This window comes from Acomys russatus, chromosome 29, assembly GCF_903995435.1.
Source record: "Acomys russatus chromosome 29, mAcoRus1.1, whole genome shotgun sequence".
NCBI classification, from domain to species: domain Eukaryota; kingdom Metazoa; phylum Chordata; class Mammalia; order Rodentia; family Muridae; genus Acomys; species Acomys russatus.
Window position 1 is genome coordinate 46,392,772 of NC_067165.1, and position 16,577 is coordinate 46,409,348.

The 16,577-nt window shown below is 58.0% G+C and overlaps 1 protein-coding gene across 1 annotated transcript in view; it reads right to left on the reverse strand.

The window, feature by feature from the left end:
- Positions 1 to 241: 241 nt before the first annotated feature.
- Positions 242 to 16,577, reverse strand: part of Plch2 (phospholipase C eta 2) — an 80,757-nt gene continuing 64,421 nt past the window's right edge. The window contains exons 10-23 of the mRNA XM_051171307.1: positions 15,811 to 15,982; positions 15,358 to 15,465; positions 14,092 to 14,250; positions 9,866 to 9,964; positions 9,464 to 9,546; positions 8,015 to 8,112; positions 7,745 to 7,927; positions 7,493 to 7,600; positions 6,773 to 6,897; positions 6,607 to 6,691; positions 6,368 to 6,514; positions 6,080 to 6,159; positions 3,734 to 4,031; positions 242 to 2,046 (exon numbers count right to left, since the gene is read on the reverse strand). Coding sequence (XP_051027264.1) covers positions 743 to 2,046; positions 3,734 to 4,031; positions 6,080 to 6,159; positions 6,368 to 6,514; positions 6,607 to 6,691; positions 6,773 to 6,897; positions 7,493 to 7,600; positions 7,745 to 7,927; positions 8,015 to 8,112; positions 9,464 to 9,546; positions 9,866 to 9,964; positions 14,092 to 14,250; positions 15,358 to 15,465; positions 15,811 to 15,982 — 3,049 coding nt within the window. The 3' untranslated portion in view covers positions 242 to 742. The remainder of the gene's footprint in view (positions 2,047 to 3,733; positions 4,032 to 6,079; positions 6,160 to 6,367; positions 6,515 to 6,606; positions 6,692 to 6,772; positions 6,898 to 7,492; positions 7,601 to 7,744; positions 7,928 to 8,014; positions 8,113 to 9,463; positions 9,547 to 9,865; positions 9,965 to 14,091; positions 14,251 to 15,357; positions 15,466 to 15,810; positions 15,983 to 16,577) is intronic.

The following is a 16,577-nucleotide window of genomic DNA, read 5'->3' on the forward strand; positions in this document are numbered from 1 at the left end:
GGAGTCACCTCAGTCAACAGAGGCTGAGGAAGACCCAGGAGAACCTGAGTTTCCCAGGAGATGAACAGGCCTGGAGCCACTTGTCCTGACGCTGCATGACATCCACAGTGGGGCCTGCGCATGCTTCCTTGAGGGGGTCACCCAGGCCCACCCTGGCAGACTGTCCTCCCTGCCCTATGAGGACAGAGCTGGTACAGCAGCAGGGAGTGGCCCACACGGAACAGGCAGCAGGTGAGCCCACACGGAACAGGCCTGGTGCATTTATTGGAGTTGTGTTCCCAAGTTTACACAATTGCTGGGGTGTTTGTTCAAAACAAGCCAGGTGCACAGCAGGGTAGGGGACAGGGACAAACATCCTAGCAGTTGTGGGTGTTTCACAGGCATTCTCGGGCACAAGCACACAGCACACGCCTCAGGGCCAGACACCAGGTGGAACAGTGGGAAAGGGCTCAGAGTCATTTGCTGTGGTGTAGTTTTGGTTCTAAAAAGTTAAATACCTCTATCTTTTAAAACATGGAGACTACGCACTGGGACGGGTGACAGGGCTGTCCATTGCTTCCCAGGGTTGGAGACAGGACAGCTAAGGTTGAAGGGGAAGCTACTGGGTGCTCCACAGATAGCAAGTGGGGCATAACAGCTCTGGGGGCCCAGTGGCTTCATTTCCTGAGCAAAGGGTGGGCTGAGGCCAGCCCCCCCTGCAGGCAGTTAGAAGGAAGGTGGGGAGCTGAGTTATCAGGCAGGGTCAGAGCCTGAGCAGCAGCCGGCCATCAGCAGCACCACACACCTGCTCAGAGGCTCCCTTGGTAGGCATTGGCACATCCACACAGCCCTCATGGCCTACAGAACAGGCACCCTCAGGGGTGCCCCGCTCCTCCTCTGGGGGACCCCGTGAGTCCAGGCCTCTTTGCCGCTGCTGGCGCTCCTGAGCTTGGCGGGCCCGGCTGGCAATGGCACGCACACGGCTCTGGCTGCGGGAGGAGGAGCGTCTCAGGAAGCTGGGGCCCCCTACAGACCCATCCCCAGCTGGGCCCCAGCTGGTGGGTGATGTGATGTCCCCAGCCTGCTGGAAGCCGGTGAGCCAGCGTAGTTGCTCCGTGAGAGCATCTCTCCGCATTCCTGGCTCCAGCACCTGACGCGCCACACCCAGGGGGCCCAGGCCACAGCTCAAGCTGCTGGCACTGCCCTGGAAGCTGGTGGCAAAGTCGTCAGCTGTTAGGTCTCCCAGACTCTTGGACTTAGCAGACACTGGGCAGTCCTGCAGGCCCACCAGGGTGAGATGACGCCAGGGTGGCCGTGGGTGGAGGCTGGTCAGCCGCGGGGCAAGAGGCCGGGGCTGCAGATCATCCAGTGCAGGAGGCAGCCCACCTGCAACACGCAGGTTGGGGTTTGATTTGCTCTTGCTCACAGGAAGCAGGTCAGGACGGGCAGCTGAGGCCACGCAGGGCCGTGGGGTCAGGCGTCCAAGAGAGACTCCTGGGATGTTCTCCCGGCTGCGGCAGAGGCCCAGGCTGGGCAACGATAGGTCTATGACAGTGTCGCTGGATGACATGCTGGAGGATGAGGACACGCTGTCCCGGTGACTGCTGGGCTCCAGCCGCTGCCATAGCCTGTCAGTGCCCGTAGCATCCGAGTACACTGCAGGTGTAGGCGAGGGTTCTGAGGGCACCTGGCCCTCACTCTTGGCCCTTCTAACCACTGGCAGGTGGCCCAGGGCCCAGGAGCGGCTCTTGCTGTCTGTCTGCCTGCCAGAGGTCTCCTCATGTGTCCCACTGGGGACCCCACCATTGTGTGGTTTGGGGGGTATCTCTGCATTGTTCCTATTGTCCCCAGTCCTGAGCTGGACAGTCCCCAAAGCTCCCAGAGATGTCTGCTGGGGGCCAATTACTTTGGCTGCCAGTTCTGCAGGGCACTCAGGCCCTTCCTGAGAAGGAGCTGTGGGGACGGCTGCCTGGAGTGGGGGGCCAGGGCCCAGGACTGGTTCCTCAGCAATGGGTTCCAGGCTGCACAGGGGGGAGATGGACCGCTGCAGGGGGAAGAGGCGAGTATCTGTGGGGAAAAAGGGATGGGACACGAGGTGGAGAGGAAAGGACAGACAGGGAGACAGGAGTGGGAATCAAGAAACAAAAAGGATGAAGAGAGGAAGGGAAGGAATGAGAGAGAGAGAGACTGTGAATACGAATCTCATCAGCGAGTTGGGTTCCTGACTCCTGAGCTGAGGGTAGGGGCCAGCCCACCCCAGGGTACCCGAGTAGCTAGGCTTCACCACTTAGACACATGTAATGTGGCACTCAGAGCACCCCCACCCTGCTAAAGTTGGAGAGGTAGTCCTGGGCCTCACACAGGGTCCATAGGACAACAAACAGGCAGGCCACATCTGGGCCTGCTTGGGCTGGGGCAGCGTGGGGACACACAGAGGTTGGGCCTGTTACCTGGCACTCGCAGGTCTCAATCCCTAACTATGGAAGCAGCGCAGACAGCAGGGACAGAAAGGAGAACATGGTCAGTGTGGGTGGGCTGGCAGATGGACAGACAGACAACGAGGCTGGGCAGTGTCAGGTGGGCTGGTAGGTGGACAGACAGACAACGAGGCTGGCCAGGAGCAGGATTACGATGAAAGCAGGCAGGCTCCGTGTGCCTCCCTCCCACCCAGACAACAGCTCAGGTAACCAGCTCGGTCCAGTTCCCTCACACTCCTGCTGACAAGGTGTGTGCCAGAACTGTCAGCCCAGATGGTGGGCAGGCGGGCCAAGTGCCATCTGGGCAGTGCAGACCCCTGTGCACTGAGGTCCTGACTGACCCCCAAGTTCTGAGCACCTTCTGCCCTGGTCTCTGAGGGGCCTCCAAGGCGATATACCCTTCAGCACCACCAACACCTGACAGCAGACCTGACAAGGACTGCAGGGCAGAGCGGTTCTTGAATCTGGCCCTGGAGGGAAGCAGGACTAAGAGCTGGGATCTTTTCAGAGCCAGGAGGGTCATCAGAGCAGCCAGTCAGGGCAGCCAGCAAGACACCAGGGAAGCCTTCGCTGAGGGCAGGTCGGATATCCTGGGGCTCCTCAGATGGCTCAGACTCCCCTGTTCCCCCATCCCTCCGAAGTGCAGGGCCCTTTGGGCAGAGGGGAGGGGTCTGAGGCAGACGGCCATGGGCTAAGCTGATGAAGCAGATGAAGCCAAGAGCACAAACTGCCTAGGCATGCCGGGTACAGCGCATGGGATGCGGAGGGATGGCAGGCCTTACCGGTGGAGAACATGGGGGACCGACTCCTGATCTCCTCCAGCTTTTGAACGAACAAGGCGTTCATCTCTCCCTGCAGCGCCCCCTGCTGCCTGTGAGCACCCTCTGGCTGGCAGGGGGCCACCTTGGGGCTGTCTGGGCTGCTGGAGTCCGAGGACACAGAGCCGCTGCCTGGACCCTGCTGCCGAGCCCTAGGACCCTTGGGGGCCTCTCTGCTTTTCCCTGGGGTAGCTCGAGGACTCGGGCTGCAGCAAGGGCCCCCCAGTGAATCTACCCGGGCCCTGGGCTGCTGACTGATGGCCATGTGGCTGCCCGCAGGTCCAGGGCTGGGTGGTTGTTCCCTTCGAAGGCCCTCAACGTCCATACTGGCGCAGGAGCCCACCACACACTTCATGCATGTGGCGGCCATCCCTGCAGCTCCAGGGCCTTCGGGGGCATGCAGGGACCGCACCTGTGCCGGGGTTCTCTCTTCTGTTGCTTCTCCTGCTGGTGCCTTACCTCGGGGACTGCTGCTGCCTGACCTCTCCTGAGCAGGGGCCTCCAGAGCTGGGTTGGGGCTAGGGGGTGCCACATCATCGGCTGCTCCCTCAGAGCCTGCGTCCTGGGTGCCCAGGGCCAGCTCTGGGAAGCCCTTGCGACTCGGCTTCTGGCTTTTGGTTGGGGCACTGGCTGTGCGCCGCAGGAGCCTCTGGCTAACGGAGGGCCGGGGCAGGGGCTGCCCAGCAACATGACTGTCCAGTGAGCCTGGCTTTGGGCCGCGGAGGAACAGACCTTTTAGACCCAGAGTCTGCTTGACCTGCAAGAAAAGGAGTCCACATAGCCAGTGCCTGGCCCAGGTGTGGCTGCTGTGGAGAACTGGCTCTCCAGAGGGAGTTCTGGGCCTGTGGGGGCCATGGACCGCCATAAGAGCATGTTAGAATGCCATATACAGGAAACAGTTTCCTGGCAACTCTACCAAGGATAAGAGGACTTCTTCGCCCTTCAGACTAAAAGCCTGTCCCTTCCCAAACTTGAGATGGGATCTAGCAAACCTTGCCCGTGTCACCTTAAGGACAGACCTCAATCCCCACACCCTGGCCACCCACTGATGCCAGCCTTGAGGAACTGATGACTGTAGCTCTAGCTGGGGGGTCTGTTGTCACCATGGGTCACTCACCCTGCCCTGTATAGCAGCCTCCCGACTTCCCAGGTACCCCTCCTGCCTTCTAGAGGGCTACCTTTCTAGAAAGCTTCCCTGACCACCTCCAGGGTGGCTTGCACTCTGGCCCCATGAGTTCCTGAGGCCCTCAGTTGGCTCAACATCTGACCAGTGACAGTCCCCTCCTGCATCCCCCTCTACATATATCACTGCTGGGGAGGATCTGCGGCTACCTCTTAAGAGGCCAGAGGCCATGGGGGTCCTCACATGCCATACACCCCTGGACCCCACCACCAACACCCACCATTCCCCCAAGATGGGCCGTGCTCGTGCGCTGGAGAGGCCCAGGGGCCCTTCTGCAGAGGCACTTGAATCAGCTTCCTGATTCAAGATCCCAAATCCAGTGCAATTTGGTCAACGTGGTTGGAAAGCCATTTAGAAGGAGATCCAGGATTCCAGCTGGAGTGCCTGCTGGGTGCCCCACCGCCGCCCCAACTCAGACCCTGGCATATACTGAGGAGAGCACTAGAGGGGCCGAGAACTGACAGTGTAGGCAGGCAGAGGGAAGAGGAGGGCAGGAAGGAGCTACAAGGCTGTGCAGAGAGAGCTAGTCGTGGGAAGGGCCGAGGCCGGGAGGTTGAGCACAGGACATAGGACAGGCCTTGGCCTTGGCTGAATCCTGGATCTGCCTCATAAATGCTGCTCTCTGGCTGCAGATGGCCCAGGGGACCCCAGAACCATGTCATGATCCATGTCACATGAGCTGACAGTCTCCAAACGCTACTGAGAATCACGGATGCTAATGGGCGCGGCCTGGCATGCAGGTGGGGCGGCGGGCTACACCGTCCCGCAGCGCCGGGTACCTTTGAGACTCCTAACAAGGCTGAGCTTCTAAAAGTAGACTTGGGACATAGAGAAGCTCACTGCAAGACCAAAGAGACAGAGTGAAGGCAGGTGAGGTGGCCATGGTGGCCAGAGCAGGGCCTACCCAGCCCATGGCCCTCAGAGACAGGCAGACACTGGATAGGCGGATGGGTGGTGCCTCGGGGCTCCTGTTGCTATGGGAGAGTTAGTGCTGAGCCCAGCAGGACCCATTCACTGTGCAGTTACAGGCCCCAAAGGGTTGGCTGTACCAAATTGTATCCTAAGGGGCCCCTAGACAGCTGGACTCCACAGACTGAGGCTACTTCCTGTTCTGGCCTGGGGCAGGGGCACATGGGATGGGGCTCTGGGATCCAGGCAGTATGCAAATGCAGGTAAATCCCTTTCAGGATATAAGATGCGGAGAGGCGGGGCACTCAGGACAAGTGATGCCCAGGAGGGATCACAGTGGGGTCATGGTGCTCTGGCCCTGCAGAGAACCAACCCAAGCAATCAGGGCCCCTGGATATACAGGGTGTAGGTAGCCACTGAGGAAAACAGGCAACAGATGGAGGGCTTGGCGGGGGGGGGGGGGGGCAGATACTAGGGGATTCCATCCCAGGGCAGGGGCATTTGACACACATGGGTGCCCAGAGCCTCCTTGGGACACAGAGGCAGCACTGATAGGCCCCAGGGTTAGCATCTCCCAATAGCCCACATCACAGGTTGAAGAAGAGGCCCAGAGAAGTGAATGCCAGGCCCTAGCCCCGGGGGGGGGGGGTGGGTAGGGGAGGGCTGGTGCTACCCTTCCTGTGGCTCCAGGAGGCCTGGGAGGCAATACTCACCTTACCACTAATGTCGCTAACAGCCACATGTACAAAGATAGAGGCCTCTTCCATCCCCTCTAGGTACACATGTCGGTAGCCTGGAGCAACAGGGTCACCAGTCACCAAGGTTCCCACCCCTCCTTACCCTGCCAACCCATGCATGCCTCAAAGGTCTCCAGGCCTTGGGCAGGACCAGGAAACTTTCCTGCTCATAGCAGGGAAAGGCTGAGCCCCCTCCCTCCCTGTGTTCTCAGCTCGTCAGGAAACACCAGTGCTGAGTGCTGGCAATTGCTGACCCTCCCCCACCTGGCATCATGCTGCTGAAGGCCAGCGTCCTCTGGCCAATGAAGTCACGTCCAATGGGGTCGTGGTCCCAGACGAGGAAGCGCACAAGTGCAATCTCGGGCATGTGCACAGTGAACACCAGTGTTTCCTCCCACATGGGGTTGAATCCTGGAGACAGTGGGGAGAGAATCAGTGGGTCAGGCTGGCGCCAGAGGGGCCCCAGAGTGGACAGGGCACTGGGCGCCCAGCGGGGCCCTCACCATTGTCGTCCACCACTCGCGTCTGCTCCTTGCTGCAGTCCACAGGGAGCCCGATGACCTCCACCTCCACGAAGGGGTCGATGATCTGGGGACAGGGTGAGGGGTGGCACCGGGGGCCCGCGCTCTCCCACCACCCACCTGTGTACCTCCATGGGCTCGCCCCTACCTCCCCACGGTCACCCAGCACCGAGTCCCGTGGCTTGGGCAGCTGCTGGCCACTGATGATCCTCAGGGCCAGCTGCTTCTTGAGCTGCCCGGGCAGGGGATCCTCAGAGTTGGGGTTGAAGACACCTAAGAGGATGCAGGTGTGAGCCAGATACACAGCTTATGGCTCACACCTACCTGTTGGTCTGTGGGGCCCTGGTAGGAAACAGCCCTATGGAACAGACAGAAAGCTTTGGCCTGGGATGGGGCAGCTGCATCATAGTGGGGGCAAGTGCCCTTGTCATAGGGCAGCTAGGCACTTGCTCAGAGTGCTACCATCAAGAGCACAACCATGCAGTGGAACATGGCTCCATGCAACCGAGAGACATACTGGAAGGACAGTATGTAGACTGGCAGTCTGTGCAGAACACTGGGAAGCAGCGCATGGCTCCTGAGCACGCCCATCGGGGGCTGTGGTCCTGGGCCTGCATCTCCTGGAGCACACCAGGGCCTCAGACGAGTCCCGTCCCTGAATCCCACGCAAAGGCACTCCCTAACTCCCCACCCTCAGGTCCCTGGCATCGTTAAAGGCTCACTGTACCCTCAGCAGGCAGGTACCCATGCTACTCCTCCAGTGTCCTGGTAGCTCGGTCTCAGACAGATCCTCTGCTCTGTCCTATGTACCCAGCACCCTAGTGGCCCGTGTATGTCACTGGAGCCCACCCCGGCCTGAGCCCCTCACCCTGGCACATGCACTGTGGTTTGAGCACGTAGCCACAGCCGCCATTGGCACTGAACTTGGCTCTGTTCAGCTGCAGCATCCGCCCTTCCGACTGGTAGTTCAGGGCAACTGAAGAGAAGACAGAAACCGTGCAGGTCAGGAATGTCGAGTTCTGGGGCTGTAAGCCGCGCAGGGGCAGACAGGGCCACTTCTCGTGCCACCCGAGGGTCCCTCCTCACCACCCCGCCCTGCACCACACGCCTGCACGCGCACCCATCTGGCAGCCAGCATTCCAGAAGGGTTGCGGGTTGTAGTTGCTGGAGTCGACGCGGTAGGAGGAGGGGTATATGCGCGAGAGCTGGTGCTGGTTGAAGCGTAAGTACTGGGCAGGCTTCTGCTGCAGGATCTGGTGGGCCTTGGTCTCACTGAAGGACGTCACCTGCCAGCTGGACGGCACTGGGGCCCAGACCAGCCAGGCATGAGCGTGCACAGCCTGCACCCCACAGCCGGCCTGCCCGGCCCCACCCTCCACGTGGCCCTCACCCTCCATCTCCACGTCATGGGTGCCCACAGACTTGGTATATTTCACTAGGTCCGAGAGGGCTCGTGACAGCTTCATGGTCTTCTTTTGCCGGGTAGTCCTACGAAGGTGTGGCAGAGCTACTCAGGTCCCAGTGGCTAAGCCTCTCCCGCCCAGTCCCAGCCAGACTTCCTGTTCTTCGATCCAGGCTACAGGCCTGTAAAGGTCCTGCTCCCCAAATCACGTGTCCCAGGCAACCTGGGACTTGTAAACAATCGCTAAGGTTCATTGTAGCCCCAGCAGGCAGGTGCCCTACTCTAGCCGTCCAGTGTCCTGGTGGCTTAGTCTCAGCCTGACCCTCTCTCTGTTCTGTGTACCCACCACCCTGGTACCCAAGGGGGTCTCACAGGAGGTGGGAACGGATCAACCCTATCAGTGATGAGGCTATAGAAACGTGTCTGCTGCGGGCGGCGGTGGCCTTTAATTCCAGCACTTGGGAGGCAGAGGCAGGAGGTTCTCGGTGAGTTGAAGGCCAGCCTGGTCTAGAGAGCAAGTTCCAAGACACCCAGGGCTACCCAGAGAAACCCTGTCTCAACAGACAATCAAACAAAAAGTGTGTCTGTTGGATGTGGTCTGAGATGAAGCCATCGCAGGACCTTTGAGACAAAGATCCTTGGTGCCCCTGGACATGTACAAGACGGAGGCTGGAGATGCCTGCCCAGCAGAGGGGCGTTTGGAGGAACACACACTTCTGAAGGGATCTGAGAGCGCATGGGGGAGTCGAGGGAGGGGTTAGAGTGACTTAAGTCCTGGAGAAGGAGCCGAGTGACAGTGTCTTAGCAGCGCGCCCGGGCAGAAGTGAGACACAGAGGGGCAGGGAAAGGCTGCGGGAGACACAGATAGGGACCAGCAAGAACAAGGCCTGGGAAGGAGAAGGGCAGGGGAGGAGCAGGAGTGGGGACTAGGGTCAGTGGGAAGGTGGGTTCTAAGCTGGACTAGTAGTGACCCCTCAAAGGTGCTGTGGAAAGCAAGTAGGCGTAGGCAGCCTGGCACAGGCCCAGGGCAGCTGCCACTCTCATGGCGTACAGGAGGCACAGAGACAGACAGGCACTACCCTGGAGGGAATGGAAGGCTGAGGGCCGTGGGAAGGGGAGGTGGGAACTGAGGTCTGGTCGGTCAGGTAGTGTCTGTGCCCAGGAGACCCTGAGGGAACCGTTGGACCAGCCTCCCCCTGCCCCGCCCCTGTACCCCGAGCACTGCCAGGCCGGCCCCGGGCTGTTATCTCTTTCTGTGCTGCCTGGACAACCTCACGTTTTCATTACTTTCTTAAGAGTTCAGGATAAAAGTGAGGCATGGGGCCTGGATGGCCATATCAGCCCCCAATCTCTCCCTGGGACTGGACAAAGAACACACACACACACACACTCACACACACCACACACACACAGACACACACTGGGCAGGTCACTGACCCTCGGCTCTGGCTGCCTGGGGAGTCCGGGTTCTCGTCCCCCTCTTCCACGCTGGCCACCTTCTTTATCTTGCTGCCTTTTTTCTGTGTGGGGAAGTGGAACTGTGACTTGAGAAGCGTGGGTCAAGCCAGAACAGGAAAAAGGCCAGGAGGTGCAAGGTAGAGGCTGTGCGCCCAGGTTCCTGAGTTCCTACCCCACAGGCCCACAGTGGCATCTGCCCTGGCCCTGGGGGACGCTCGGGGCTCGGCTCAGTCACTGGCCAGTGGGGGTCAAGGGAAGGTGTCACCAGAGCTCCTGAGCTCCTGACCTTGGAGACCTGTCGCCAACCACAGCTAGCGAAAGGGATGATGGCAGCACCAGATGGGACCCCACCCCTCCCCATAGCCTGGGACCTCTGCTCACCTTGCGCTTGGAGAAGCTGCTCATGAGGAGCCGGCTGTTCCGCCTGCTAACCCCGGTGTCCTCGCCTGACTCCACATCTTCCTCAACCTTGCTCTGACCCTGAGAGACAGACAGAGGTTGAACTCAATCTCCGACCAGGCAAAGAGGGCAGGACAGCTTCCTGGAGGAGGCAGAAGTGGCCAGGCCTGGAAGCAAGGCACTGATTTGGGAGAGCCACACACAGCTGCCAAGAAAAAGGCCTGAGGAACTGGAGTCAGGACAAAACCAGCGCCAGCCTTCCATGGTGTGTGGTGTTACACTCAAGCTCCTTTGTCACAGATGGAAATTGTACGTGTGTTCTAAGCCCCCTTTATCACAGATGGAGACTGCACGCGTGTTCCAAGCTCCTTACCACAGATGGAGACTGCACGTGTGTTCCAAGCTCCTTTACCACAGACAGAGACTGCACGCGTGTTCCAAGCTCCTTTTTACCACAGATGGAGACTGCACGCGTGTTCCAAGCTCCTTTACCACAGACAGAGACTGCACGCGTGTTCCAAGCTCCTTTACCACAGACAGAGACTGCACGCATGTTCCAAGCTCCTTTTTACCACAGATGGAGACTGCACGCGTGTTCCAAGCTCCTTTACCACGGATGGAGAATGCATGCGTGTTCTAAGCTCCTTTACCATGGATGGAGACTGCACGCGTGCAGCTGGAGCACTTTTAGATGCATCTGCTTACGTAATCCTTTTTTGAAGCTCCCTGAGAGCCCTGGTGTCCCAGCCTGTTACTGCAGCACAAATTAGGTGAATAATCCAGATCCAGCTGGCTCAGTGAGTCTGAGAAGTTCAGGATGGGACCCCATGCCACAAGCTTGCTCCACCCCGAGCCCCTGAGCAGTAACTGTTCTACACACTTGCTTCTCCCAGACCCCTGTGGCTGCCGCCACTGACTCCCACAACTCTTGCACAGACACCCAAGACCTCAGGACAGCTCTAGCCAGGGGTGCCCACCTCATTTCGTTCCCTAGCCTGGGTGGAGGAAGGTTTCTGTCAGACACACTAGACCCGTCACCTACAGCTTGAGATCCCCACTAGACAAGGGTGTCAGCAGGAGCAAACGTACCCCACTCCCAAAGTACACATGTGAGAACTGCCCACACACCAGGGTGTGTATCCCCGTTAAATATACAGATTATATCTGCACATGTCATGGGTGTTACTGCACCCATGGACCCCTGCACACTAGCCCAAGGGCACTCCTGCACATGCATATGGACACTTCTTCCCACACCATAAGACAACACCTGCACACACATTATGGACCCTTGAATAGGCATGGATCCTAGCACATACCTTGGTCTGCTGCCAAACTGTACATTCCTACATACATTGTGGACTCCTGTATATACCATGCACATATGTCCATACCCCTGCATACACCATGGACACTTGTGCACACCCTTGCATGTGTGTATGGGCAATCCAGAGATGCTGTAAAGAGCTCACTTTGGTCCCTGACCACAGAGAACTCTGGGAAAGCAACTGAAGTTTCCCCGTGATCCCTAAGCCACTCTGACTTGATCTCATCAAGCACCGCCCCCCATCCCCCAACCCCCCACCCCCGTTGCTGATCTTATTACTGTGGTGGGCATCTGAAGCTCCCTCCAGCTGCCCTTACCTTTATCCTCTTGGAGGGTCAGGACCAGATGTGGCTGGCCCTCTCTGATGCCCAAAGTACCCTGTGGCCATGCCAGCTGGGCCCTTCCGGTCCAGAGATTTTTCCCAGGTCCAGCGCCAGGGGCGGATTCGCCGTGTCTGAGGCACCAGGCTTATCTGTGTCCTCACACCCTTTAGAGACCCTGGTGCATGGGTCCCAGGAACGGCAGTTGGGTTTCTTCTGAATTTGTGGACATGGAGTGGGAGAAGGCCCTAGAAGCTGCGCTCATGTGTTGGGGACCCCACGGGGCTGAAGTGTTTCTAAGCTCTTTAAGGAATGTGCAAACTGTTGCCATCACCATGCCCTCTGTGACCAAAATATGCACACAAAAGAAGTACACCCTGTCCATGGAGGCACGTGCTCACCAGGCCGCCGTTCACGCGACAAGGTCAGAAGCCACCATCAGCTCAGAAGTGCCATGCACACAGAGCTTGCCCTGGCCACCCTGAGGGACTGTGAGCGTGGGGTAAGGTTAGGGAAAAGTTGCATACACAACATTGGGGCAGGGGTGTCCTCTCCACAGACAAGGCCAGCGGTTAAGCCCCTGTCCTCAGCAGAAAATATCCTGTTCTGGGGCCAGGCTGAGGGACAGGGCTCCAACGGCACCAGTCTTTGCCCTCTGGAGCTATGGTTCACTACTAAGAGGGGGTCTCTTCTGTTCCCCCCTTGTGCTCACATGCTGCGCCCAGGACCTCCTGCTGGCTCACAAGAACCCCTGAGTTGGGCCTCATGTTCTCGGGGTTCATATGCAAAGGGAATAACACCTCGCCCAGAGAATTTAAAGAAACAAAAAACAAGGCCAGGGTGACATAACAAACCTACACAGATCTCCCCTCTCTGCCTGGGCCACACCCCGAGAAGCGCCCTGGCAGCCAGCACCCTATTCCATGCTCCCCCGTGCCCCTGGCTTAGCAAACTTCGTTATGCACATCCTTTCTGTTGGTCTCTAGCAGGCTGTGCAGATAGCCTGGTGATACGGTCAAGCTGGGGTGCGAGCTTCTTCTCCAACCTGGGTATCTCAATAAAGAGATCTCCTCCTCCTCCTCCCCTCTTCCTCTTCCCCCCTTCTTCTTCCTCTTCCTCCTCACCTCTTCCTCCTCCCCCTTCTTCCTCCTCCTCCTCTTCCTCCTCCTCCTCTTCCTCCTCTCCTCTTCCTCCTTCTCCTCCCTTCTTCCTCCTCCTCTTCCTCCCTTCTCCTCCCTTCTCCTCCCTTCTTCCTCCTCCTCTTCCACCTCCTCCTCCTCTTCCACCTCCTCCTCCTCTTCCTCCTCCTCCTCCGAGAAGCTTTCTCTGAGCGTGGTTATTTCTACATGAGGCGGTAGGGGCCTAGCTGTGCTACTGGCCCCAGGTGTCCCTCTTGTGGGCCTAGAAAAGCAGAGATCTTGTGAACCTTCACCAAGGTTGGACCAATTCCAGGGCCTCACCTCCACTCAGCCTCTGCTCGCAGAGACTGGGCAAAGCACCAGGCAGGTTATGCACTCCTGCCCAAATGTCTGGGAGCTAAAAATAAAGAGAAGGTTGTGAGCATAGGGCCTGTGTGGCCCACCTGCGCAGAGCCATCACATCAGCTATGCTGAGCCCTCCAGGGTTGTGGGTGGAAACAAACACACCTCTAAAAATACAGCGGGAGAGGACCCTGTGCATCTGGAAGAAGCCCTCTTCCACTCCCCCCCCCTCACCCCCCCCAAGAGCCTTGGAAACAGCTAAAAGTGATCCGGAGGCACAGGAAGGGAAGGGGGTAGGGGTGGGGGTGGCTCTCCAGGCAAGGAGAGCTACTCCAGCCAACATCTCACCCTGTAGGATTGCCTTGCTCAGCTGTGAGGCCAGCTGCCCCACCTGCCACAACCACCACAGCCAGCTGCTCGATGATGGCTGTCTATCTAATGTACCTGCCCTTCAAGCCTGGCTCCTGCTCCCCACCAGAGGCACACTGACTGTGCAATCTGGCACCCGCCTCTCCCCCAGCACACCCGCCTCTCCCCCAGCACACCTGCCAGGACAATCTCTGAAGGCCATTCTCTGTACTTCCCCACATATCTGTGAATTGCTTCAGGTAGTGGGCAGCTGCTCCCAGGACTTCCTGGGCCCTGGGATCTTGCTGTGTACCCCTCCATTGCCCATGAAACCTCCACCCTTTGAGTAGAGCCCCTCCAAGAGAAGCCTTAGGTCCCCAAGAGACTACTTGCCCACATACAAACATTGTACTAAGTGTACATGAGTGTGCACGGACATGTATGCAGGTGTGTATGTGTGAGTGTCGTAAAGGCGTGTGCAGAGGGGTGTGTGCACAGATAAATATGCAGATGTGTGCATGAATGCTGTGCAGTGTGAGCACACATACATGTATGCAGGTGTGTGTGTGTGCAGAGGTGTACATGCATACGTGTGCATGCAGGTGTGTGTACGGATAGCTTTACGAACATTCCTCTGCATACTGGTGCCTGTACGTGCACATATGTTTATTACTACATGTTCCGGGGCCCTCACCCAGCTCACAGACTAGCTGTCGGAAGAATGTGCCTCACCTTCTTGGCTTCTGTTTTATGCCCGAGCTTTCCAGACGGGGACAGTGTGGACACAGTGAAGTCACTGGGGTCTTCGCAGTCACGGATCTTCGACTCCTTGATCAGAGAATCCAGCTTCTTCTTAGCAATGTTTTCCACACGCTTCCGATTGGTGGAGGCCTGCCACACGTCAGCCCATTAGTGTCTGTCCCCATCCCAGCGACCAGCAGACAGGGACAGCCATAGTCCCCTGTGATTCTCAGTGCAGATGCTGTTATAATGCCCCAGGCAGCTATGGATGGCACCAACACCTAGAAACATCCGGCCCCTATTGTAGTGTTCTACGTGGGGAGTCCTGGAGGGGAGGAGGAGGTTGGGATCCACACACTGGCCTCCATAAATGCCAGGCAGACTGCAGGGACAGAGCTGACTTTGGAAGAACCTTAACCCTGGCCGGGTTCCCTCTCTGACCGTAATGTGTTTGGAGCACTTGAGAGAGGACCTCAGTCTGGGACATCAGGACTCCTTGGGTGCTCAAGATGGAGTGGTTGTTAAGGATGTCACAGTCATGAGTTCTGTCACTACCCTGGGCCAGCTAGAGACTTGTGCAGGCACACCCAAAGCAGGAAGAATCTGCTGTCTCAGGGCTTTCTAAAACAATTAGCTAGCTCTGGCCCAGAGGCCTCCTGCATGATTATTTTCCCATCTGATGACTCCTCAGGGGAAAATAAAGTCTCTGCTGCTTCATAGCAGCTGAGAGCAGTGGGTGAGCGATGCTCAGAAGAGAGATGTCAGTCACAAGGACCCCTAGCCCCTACCCCCTACTAGCAGAGGCTCTTGCAGACTGCCCAGGCTCCCTACACAGCCCTCAGCCCTGGGCCAGGCCAGCTGCAGTAAAGATACAAGGCGCTCTGTGGCTGTGACTGCTAGAGGGACCTGCTGTAGGGCAGAGCTCAGCACTGGAGCTGGTGCTGGGCATGGGCTGGCTACCCAGGGTCCAGGCAGCGGAGGTGCGCTACATTACAGTTACAGCACAGGGTGAACAGGTATGGGTGCAGGTGGGGATGGCCTGGGACCCGCTCCGTGCTGCCTCCACTCACTGCAGGGCCAAGAGGAGTATGAAGGCATCACAGCCATGTCCGTCTCCTCTCTATCCAGAGGCGGTCCACTGTTCCCCAGGACTCCTTCCCGCTCTCCCTTGTTCCCTTCCCTGCTGAGAACTTGGTCTTGGGGGTCCCAAGCCCTCCCTGCCTTAGGACCTCCTCAGAGCCTCTGGTGTCCACTCACATCGCCATTGAGGAGCTTGCAGTCGTCGTCAATCTCGTCGGCGCTGTCCTCATCAGACACTTCGCCTTCTTCTGCGTCCTCACTGATGTTGGCAGGGAGCTTCTTCCCCTGGGGGAAGTTGCAGGTAGTGGGAGAAGCCTCGAGGGGGACCCAGGGATCCAGAGGCTGGTCCCCCCACCCCAGGAGCAGCTGCGACAGGGAGAATCTGAAACATTCTGAAACTTGGAACGTTGGACATACGGAGGTGGGGTGCAGTTGTACACCCACAGCAGTTGTGGTTTTAGCAGCAGCAGCAGCTCAAGATGACATGGCGATCCCGAGAGTGAGTGCCCGCGCCCCGCCCTGCCCCCTGCCCCCCCCCCCTTCCCCACACCAAATCTGTCCATAGACGCTGCAGTTCTCCAGTTGGGCCCCAGGCTGGAGCGGGCCTGGGGATGGTTCCAGAAGGCTCACCTTCACCAGGATCTTGCCCTTGAGCATCTGTGGAGAAGGCAGCATGACAGTGTCCTCAGTGCCCACTGACGAGAGGTCCAACTTGTCCCCGAGGATGTCTGTCAGGTACTGCGCCATCTTCTTCTGCTGAACAACACTACAGTGGTTCTCGATGGACAGGATCACCGGGTACCTACGGTCCCAAGACGAGAGGCGTCGGAGGAGGCCAGAGCCCCAGAGGCTGACCGGGCTCCACACCTGTGCACAGGCTGCCTGCACCACTGAACGTGGAATAGGCAACTGGGTGGTTAGGTAGGAGATCTGCCATCTGCTCTCGGAAGCAACCCACCAATAACCGAAAAGTAAGTAAATGGGTAGGAAAGAAACTGAGAAAATTTTAGGGACAAGTAAAGAAAGCACGGAAAAAGACGATTACCAACCTCAGGAAGGTCAAAACGAAACAAAAACAAACAAACCAACAAAAACCACGGTGTTTGAAAAGTCGTGGTTTGAATACGGCACTTATGAAATACTGTAAAGAAAACAACGGGTAAACTGTGAGAAGCGTGATCTCTTTTATCTAGACAGTGGATGGCCCTCGGGTCCTGACCTCACCCTGGTGTGCTCTGCCTGCTCAGCACAGAATGAAGTGTGTGGGTGGTGCTTTTTAAATACTTCTGTGTTGCTTATTTTTAACTGTGTGTATACGCATTTGACTTCCGTTCTCACCAAAAGGCAATCGTGATCTGTTTAGAAAACCTAAGTGTCCAGAACAAGAAATGGGCAGT